Genomic DNA, 8974 nt, shown 5'->3' on the forward strand with positions numbered 1-8974 from the left:
GTGGGCGAAAGCACCCGCCCCCACTGCAGCCCAGGGACTGCTCCGCCCACTGGCAGCTCGCCCTCCCCTCCCCACCACTGGAGAAGCAGGTAAGTTCAGGTGTGTGCACAACACAGGGGTTTAAAGGGCCCTAAACTGAAGCGGTGTTTTAAAAAATGCACTGCTTCAATTTAGGGCCCCTGTTTCATCTACGCACACCCAAAGATATCAATGCCTAATTCTGCTTGGGGTTTTCAAGTGCTCTGGAACCACTCAGCAAAGCCAAATGCACTGATACATATGACCAATTGGCAGTTACCTCTCCAGGGGGGATTCCAACACAGATCCTGTCCACCGCTGGTTTTCGCTTCATCCTATAAATCTGAAACCAGAAAAAATGAATGAGGACAATGTAGGTGAGAGGGGAAGTCTGAGCCAAAACTGCTTCCCAAGGTTCAAGTCCTGACCCTCTGTAGTGGCAAAACTCCAAAAACGCTCCAGAATGAGCAGGTAAGAGCACTTTTTATTAGAAGATCAAGCTGTGCTAGCTAGACTTCTGGGAGTCACTAGTTAATTGGGTAGCATTGGACAATGAAGGGACTTGGCTTTGAAGTCTGCAGCCAGGCAGGCTGAGGCTAGTTCTCAGCTGAAAGGTACTGGCCTTGCTCCATGGACTTCCATGGTGCTACCAGCTGAAAGCCTGGCCCACTGTGCCTGATTCAGGCCTAAATAATGAATTCTTCAGACAACACCATGGGCATGTAAGACACCTGCCAAAGATATCTGTGCTTTCAAGTATGAACAAAATACAGAGAGCAGCAATTTTAGGGGTTCTGCAAGTGATATAAGCTTGGGGCTTGATTCAAAGCTTATGGAAAAGTGGGAGTCTTTCTACTGATCAAGACCTCAGTGAACTGTGCTGTTCTGGGAGATTCATAGATGTTTGGGTCGGAGGGACATCAGTAGATCAAAGAGTCTGACCCCCTGCCCTGGGCAGGAAAGAGCGCTGGGGTCAGACAACCCCAGCCAGGTGTGTGTCCAGCCTCCTCTTAAAGACCCCAAGGTAGGAGAGAGCACCACCTCCCTTGGAAGCCCATTCCAGATTCCGCAACCCTTACTGTCAAGAAGTTCTTCCTGATGTGTAACCTAAATCTTTTCTCCATCAGTTTGTGGCCGTTGTTCCTAGTTACTCCAAGGGATGCCCTGGTAAACAGAGCATCTCCTATTCCTTGTTGCCCTCCCCCCCACCCCAATGAATTTGTAGGCAACCACAAGGTCACCTCTCGGCCTTCTCTTGCAGAGGCTGAAGAGATCCAGGTCCCTCAATCTCTCCTTGTAGGGCTTTACCTGCAGGCCCCTAACCATATGAGTGGCCCTCCTCTGAACCCTCTCAAGATTGTCCACATCCCTCTTGAAGTACAGTGCCCAAAACTGGACTGTCCCCCACCAATATCGCTAGAATGGGCAGCCCCTCTCTCACCTTGGTCAGCTCCTTGATTTCGAGGATGTCGCTCTGCCCTCCACCGCTAATTATCCTCTGCCTCTCCCTGGTCACATCCTCATCCTCATCATTCAGAGGGGGAAGCTTGGCTTCAACCGGCCTTTGGGAAGAAAGAAATAAGGGGAGAGGTCTACAAATTTAATGAACTAAATACGAAAGACACAGTACTAGTCCGCATCCACATCTGGGAAGCCCCTGAATATCTGAAGTTCACCAGGATACAATACACTTATATGCTGACAGCCAAAACAAAGACCACACGCCTCCTCCATCCCTTGTAGGACTTCAGCTTAAATGCACAGGCTTCATGCTGACTGTTGGTGCACACAGCTGAATTTCACCTATGGCCAATGCACCTATGATGCTTTATAGGCTTACTGCTCCATTCACAGAGCCTTCTCCAGGCAAATTTGATTTCACACACGCTGTTCCCATTCCAAGTGTCACAAACAAGGACAAACATCCTGTCCCTGAACTATTGCTTCAGACACTTTCGTTACACTTGGGTGACTGGTTGTCCTGACAGAAATCTGCAGGGCAAAATAGCACTTGGTTCATCCAGCAGAAATGTTTGCTTGTGGTATGTAGGGAGATAGACTCTGAGTTTCAAAACTGCAGCAGCAGTGCGAGCTTTGGGCCTAGCTCATTGCCCTTTGGAGATGATGGAACAACTGCTTCCAGGGCTTGTCTGTACAGGCATTTTTTCCTGTGGGTATCTACAACTGGTTGCAGGAACACTCCTGTTAGTGGGAAGTCACTAAGGATGATCTGATGCTCCTGGCTGGATCTTCTGCAGCATGGCTCTGACTGCCTCACCCCATTTGCTAGTGGTGCCCCCAAAGCCACTTCCTCATACCAGACCCCAGAGCAGACCTCAGGCTTCCTTTCCCCACCAGCCCCGAAAGCCAAAGCAGTGCAGATCAAGTCCTACCTTGGCTTGATGAAGAACCTGTACTGGATAAGCACAGTGATGAGGAAGAAGACCACACCTTCAACAGCCATGGCAAAGAGGTTGCGTCCCACCAGATCCCAGGACAGAGGGGACACAAAGCGATTCTCACCTGTTGAGATTACCAAAGTATAAAGTCAGCTTTGCAGACACTGAGGCAATAAGGCCACAGGCTGACCCAGGTTTGGTCTGCGCATCCATTGTAATTCCAGTGATGCCCAAAGACCTCTACTATGCTAGGCATTGCACATACACAGAAGAGACAGCCACTGCCCTGAACACCTTGTGGCCAAATAGACCAGACCAGCAAGTGAACTATTTCACAGGTAGAAACTGAGGCACAGAGAGTTTAAGTGCTATAAGATCACCCAGTCTGTTATGTAGCCAGGTACAGAACCCAGCTCTCCAGACCCCACAGTCAGTGCTTTTGCCCAAAGGCTATCCTCCTTCTCAACCTTTTTTTTTTTTTTTAACTCCCTATTTTAAAAACATAAAAAAAGCTCACACCCTCATAATTCAAGTTTTTACACACCAGAGAGCTGTTCCTCTCTGGCTCTGGTAGTGAACCAGAGGAGCTACCAGCAGGTTGTGGACAGCTCAGATCAGATCTCTGTGACTGCCTGAGGCTGGCACCAATCCTGTTAGGTCCTGTGAGCTGAGCCCTCAATAACCAGTGATTTCAGAGGAAGTGGAGGGTGCTCACTTGAATCAAAACCAGGCCCCTGATAGTTTGTCAGGGATCCCATGAGGATTGGGTGGGGAGGGGGTTATCACTTACCAAACCTTTCTAAAGCATCTGCCATGGCCTGGTTTTTCACCATGTCAATGAGGCCCCGACCCAGGCAGAAGTGGGGGAAGATGAGGAAGACGGACTTGAGGATGTCATTGATGTTGTTCAGCTTCTAATGGAGCAAGAGTCAAGCACAAATCAACCTTCTGGGAAGCTTATTGAGGGATGAGAACAAAGAACAGATCCCCACTAGGCCCCAACCTGAACCCACTGCTGGCCTCGTTCCCAGGCATCCCTTCCATTCCCAGACCAAGTGTTAGCTCCTGGGAATTAGCTGCTAAGGGCAATGTAGAACCAAGGGAAAGATACTGTCTTAAAGCTGGGTTTGCCAGCTGCATAGCCTGGGGGGGGGTGGAGAGGAGGGGTAGGAGAGGACACAACATACATTATTGGTGAAAAGTTCGAGAACAAAAGTGGCCACACTGCCATTGATGCCAATGAAGAGGTTCACACTGGTCAGCACTACGTAGGCAGTGCTGGGGATCTTGAACACAAAGGAGGCAGGGTACATCAGTGGGGTGATGGACCACCTGGTGAGCAAAAGGAGTCAGCATAAGACAAGCTCATTCACAGCAGCCAGCATGCTGGACCTCAGGAATGGCTCTGAGAGGAGCAGCCTTACCCATAGAGGAAGAGCAGAAGGGCCAGCACGGGCAGGTTGGAAGAGGAGACATAGGACTTCTGCTGGAAGCAGATGAAGATGATGATGACCAGCGTAGCGGGAACCACGTAGTTGCACTGGAAGGAGAAAGAAATGGTTCTGTGGGAGTTGCAAATGAAAACCAAAGGCATCTTAGCACTGTGAACAGTGGGTAAAAGGGAGATTATGGGAAAACAGGACTGAAAATTAAAATATTTGCTCCAAAAATACAGCAGTGCCTTATAAATGCTGATTAGAGGGCTTCTTAGCAGCTTCACACCTTCCTTAGTTCAGCAAACTTATACTAAGGTGGATCACAGTCCCATAGAACAGGAAATAAGTCAGGGATTATTTTCACCATTATTTCTATGGAACAGGGTCTGCAGGCCCCAGCTGACATGGGGGTCTCCATCCTGCTGAGCACTATGAAGAAACGTAGTAAGGGGTGAGATAAGGCATTACACGCATCAGACTCGGGTCTGAAGGGCGAGTTCGTGGATGCCATCTTACCATGTCCCAGACAAAGTTTGCCAGCCAGTAGATCACTGGCTTCACCCCACTTATGAACTGCAGGTGCTTGGCTTTGCTGACGCGCTCCTGGATCAGGAAAACTACGAAGCTGGCAGGGACAAAGGACATGGCGAAGATCACGCAGATGGAGACTAAAACATCCACTGATGTGGTCATCCTGGGTAGAGAGAAGTCAACAGGCACTAATAAATCACTGTCTTAAGACCTCTCCCTGATCCCACCAGAAAGGAGCTCCCTTGTTCTGCACTGTGACCTAATTCTGCTAGCCTACTTGCTCTATGTGCATAGGGGGGGAGGAAGGGAGAGCAGTCAGCCTGTCAGGTTAAGACCCCTCATAGGCATGTTCACTTTTAAGGCCCCATAGAAATGAGAGGTTTTTAGCACATGTCTAACTGTGTAGCCAGGGTTCTCCAAAGTCTGCAGGAACCAGAGGTTTGGGGAATGGGAAACCCCTGAACTGAATGGCAAAGAGACTGGGTCTTACTGCTCAGTCTGAAAAGCTACCAAGACTGAGAGGCCTGGGGTGTGGGGGAGGGGGTAACTTAGAGAGACTCGCAGGAACAGAGCAGCAAGGTGTCCCAGCAGAAGGTTCCTTTTAACAGCTGAGGAAGAAGGAAACTGGCTGAAGAGCAGAGAGGGGAGGAATCCTAGAGGATTCTGACCTAAGCCCTGAGAACACTCAAGCATGTGCAGGCAGCAGTGGAGACAGGCAGTGCTGTTCTGTTTTGCTCTGTGCAGTTCTCCATTCACTCAAATGGAAAACAATTGGTTTATGGAGCCCTGACAAAGCCTGTGTGTCTGGATCTCATCTCCCTCAAGAGGGGGACTATATGGCCCAGGGCATCTAGCTCCAAGCTTAAGGAAGAAGTGCTTATGTTCCAGAGGTGTCCGCACTGGGTCCTGGGGGCCTAGGATAGCTGGGCTGAGACATCCCATGAAGAGGTAACAGACAGCCTGAGTACAGGGGAGTGTGCAGACTGCTCAGAAAGGGCTGACCCTGACACCCAGTTAATGGAAGTCTAAGAACACATGGACCCCTTGTGGTGGATGGCAAATACAGCAGCATGGTGAGCACCCAGCAGGGGGTAATTTAGCAGAGAGTGACCCTCCCATTCTCCCCATCACCACTGCATCAGGACGTACAGTGCCACTTCAGAGAGTTGCTGCTTCGTGAGGTTCAGCGGGTGGTTGTAGGCGGTGATGCCGTAAGCATTGGGGTTCTTGCCCCCCCGGAGGTTGGCCCTGAGGATGGCATTGTTGATCACATTCAGGAAGGAGCCGATGGCATGCCAGCCCTTGTTGTTGAACCACACCTGCAAAACCAATATTCCAGTTTCTGCGGGGCTGCCCCAACAGACCCAGCAGAGGGCCAGAAGACAGAGCAGCTCTTCCTAACTTTCCTCAAGATCCTGTCGACCATCTTAGAGACACAATGCACAGTTTGGTCATGGGAACACTCATGCCAGCCAATCGGCTCGGTGAGTGTGACATCCCCTCCCTCCACAAGAGAAGCCTAGGATTCTCGAGAGATCTTAGTCATGGGAAAATGGTATTACAGGGCCATGGAGTCTAAAGGACTATGTATGCTACGGCAATATGTTTCCCAATACCTGTTTGCAGCAGTCACAGCCTACTCATTTCCAAGGCCATGACTTGACAAATACTGATGTCAACAGAGGCAGCTTCAGGAATTTCAATGCATTTGGGACTGGGCTCCATGAGCCCCCTCTCTCCCCCAGCTTTCCACACAAAAAGCTGTGCTGTTTTCTCTGTCTTTGTAAGCAATTTGGGCAGAAGGCTCTGCTCTGAGCACACATGGGACAGAAATCATGAGACATCGCTACTTAGGAGCTGAACTTTGGTTAAAACACAGTTACCTGAGCCTGGGCTCAGTGTGCTAGGCACAAGAGGCAAGAGTTTACCTTGACATTGTTTTTTGTGTCCAGTCCTTTCATGAAGCTTGCCAAGCTATTCAGAAACCGATCTCCAGAGCTCCCCTGTGAACAGCACAAGATTCGCTTCAGTCATTGCAACCCAATGCAGCAAGCACCTTATTTGTACAGATTCCTTTTTGGTTCTGTCACAGATTCGCCATGTAACTTTAGGTGAGTCACTTAAGGCCAACATGCCCTCTGAATTCACAATGCACAGCACTCCAAAGTGGGAAGAGAGCACAGGGGGCCCAAGAGAATTCCAGCACTGGCTTAGGTTTTAACAATTATTAGCTAAGCATGGAGCACAATTTTGGGGGACACTAGCTCAAACATGGTGGCTCAGAGGTTACTAGGGAGCTGGTTGCAGTTCTCTGATTCTCCAAGGTCATCTTCCCCATGGTGTACGTCAGAGCAGCTTAAAGGCTGCTCTAACCTATGCTGGGTGGCAACTGCTCTGGACTGGGCACAGAGGTGCTTTATGCTGGATCCAGGGAAATCTCAGCTGGCCAGACCCTGCTGTGTACCATACCCCTAACGGGAGGCTCTTGCAGGAAGGGACTAGAGTGAGGCTAAGAATCTGGCAGAACAGAGAATTTTTCCAGTTCTCTCTTGTGGCTCATGGGGCACTTCAGGTGCCTTTGCTCACATACACACATGCTGAGCTGGGGTCACTGATGGTAAAAGCTGAATTTCCTAAGGCTGTCATACTGAGTCCCCTTTGCAACCAGTGGGAGGTTACTTGAGTGAAAACACAGTATTACCAAAGGGCCATGTCCACTTCAGGTCATCTTCATGACACTTTGTCCTCAAGATTAGCAGGCATCCAGAGACCTTAGCACCTCAGTGGCTGTTCCCAGACAAAGCAGCAGATTCCTATGCCCTTTGATGTACTTATACTGGCTAAGTACCACCCAGGCTAGTCCAGGTGCAGAGACTATCTCAGACAGCAGGAGCTGAAGTTTTTACACCTAAGGGCTTGCTTCCTGTAGACATCTCACCCAGGGGTGCCACTGTCACTGCCACAGCCTCAGGGCTGCAGACACACAACTGCTCACCTTGGCAAGCTCCAAGATCTTCTTCAACTGCCTGATGGCATCATTTACTTCATGGCTTGGAGGAAGCACAAGGGAGCTGCTGGCACCCAGGGAAAATCCTCCGTACCTGAAGGCAGAGAGGGGCAATCAAGCACAGACTGATCAGACACACGCTCCAGAAAAGGCTTCCTGTCTCTAGGAGCCTAGGAACAGCATCTAGGCCAGGGGCCTTTACTAGTCTAATACTGCTAGCAGGGACTGCTCATAACAGCAGGCACTAGATAGTAAGCACAAACAGAATTGAGCCCTTGGGGCTCTGAGGGCACCCATGTACCCCCCAACAGCTGGGGAAAGGGCCAGTCAATACCATGGCTAGTTCCAGCAAGATGCTAAAAATTAAATCTGTTGCTGACATATTTCTAGCAAGCTTAGTGTGGAGCATAACTTCATTTTTCAAAAGAAGAATTATATTTATAGGGAATAGTGTGAGTCAGCGAGTAAGTGAGAGAAAGAGAGAGAGAGAGAGAGAGAGAAGGTGAGTGAGTGAGTTTACCAGTAATAAGAAACCCCAAGCAACATAATGGAGGGGTGGCAACTCACCTGAATTCATTCACCCAGATCTTATTCTTCAAGCTATGGAGATAAAGAGAAGATGTTATTTATAAAATGGGCTATCAGTTGGATCCAGCCTGAGACCAAAGGCACTGGGATCATTCACTACTAAAGGGCAGATTCATTCTGGTTTAACTCCAGGGACATCAGGTGCATTACACTAGAGCAGACAAGGTTCCTTGGGTGAATTTGATATCTTTTATTAGACCAACCCAAATAGTTGGAGAATATTTATTAAGCAAGCTTTCGGGTTCAAAAACCCTTCGTCAGGCTAAGGAAGTTTCAGCAGTTGGTGTGTGCTCTTCCTGGTGCACCTTGTCTGCCTATGTCCTTAGACCAGCACGGCTACAACCTAAACCCTTACACTAAAGCAGCATTTGCCAACCAGTGTGCCATCAGGCATGTGCAGGTGTGCTGTGGCATTTGGGGCTAGAGCCACTCCCCCTGCTATACCCCAACCAGCCAGCCAGACAGTGTGGCTCCAGCCAGTGATTCAAGTGCTGCGCCACCAGCTCCCCAACACTCTGCATTTGGCCACATGCCACCCCTAACCCCCACCCCCTCCACGTTCGGCTGCTCCCCTCCGTCGGCATTTGGCTGGTGTACTGTGGGTGGGAGAGGCCATGTAAGTGTGCCGTGTGGTGAAAAAGGTTGGGAAACGCTGCACTAAAGAGGAGTTTGCCCTGCTGCTTTTTAATGCCTATAAGGCCCAGTCCTATTCCCTCTGAACTGCCACTGACTTTACTGGCAGCAGGATCAAGTCTGGGGCACCAAGCAAAAGTGGGTGTCAGGGTCCAATCTGGTGGCAACCCAAGCCAAAGTTCTGGGTTGGCCAGTAACATTCATGTTACTGCCAGTGTATCACAAGGATATGGGAAAACCAGGGACTGTTTAGAAAATGGAAGCGGACACGGCAGCTTTAGACTGGACTCTTCAAGCATCTCTGCTTCATTTATAGGAAAAACCCATGATGGCTGGTTGACCCCACGGTAGAAATAATTCCT

The 8974-nt window shown here is 49.6% G+C and overlaps 1 protein-coding gene across 1 annotated transcript in view; it reads right to left on the bottom strand.

Annotated features, from left to right (window-relative positions):
• ABCA1 (ATP binding cassette subfamily A member 1) overlaps positions 1 to 8974 on the bottom strand; it is a 122823-nt gene that overhangs the window by 11743 nt on the left and 102106 nt on the right. The window contains 11 exon segments of the mRNA XM_006039495.3: positions 299 to 361; positions 1460 to 1580; positions 2412 to 2541; positions 3208 to 3331; positions 3605 to 3749; positions 3842 to 3957; positions 4370 to 4547; positions 5534 to 5703; positions 6313 to 6387; positions 7380 to 7485; positions 7959 to 7991. Coding sequence (XP_006039557.1) covers positions 299 to 361; positions 1460 to 1580; positions 2412 to 2541; positions 3208 to 3331; positions 3605 to 3749; positions 3842 to 3957; positions 4370 to 4547; positions 5534 to 5703; positions 6313 to 6387; positions 7380 to 7485; positions 7959 to 7991 — 1261 coding nt within the window.

This window comes from Alligator sinensis, unplaced genomic scaffold, assembly GCF_000455745.1.
Source record: "Alligator sinensis unplaced genomic scaffold, ASM45574v1 scaffold560_1, whole genome shotgun sequence".
NCBI lineage: Eukaryota > Metazoa > Chordata > Crocodylia > Alligatoridae > Alligator > Alligator sinensis.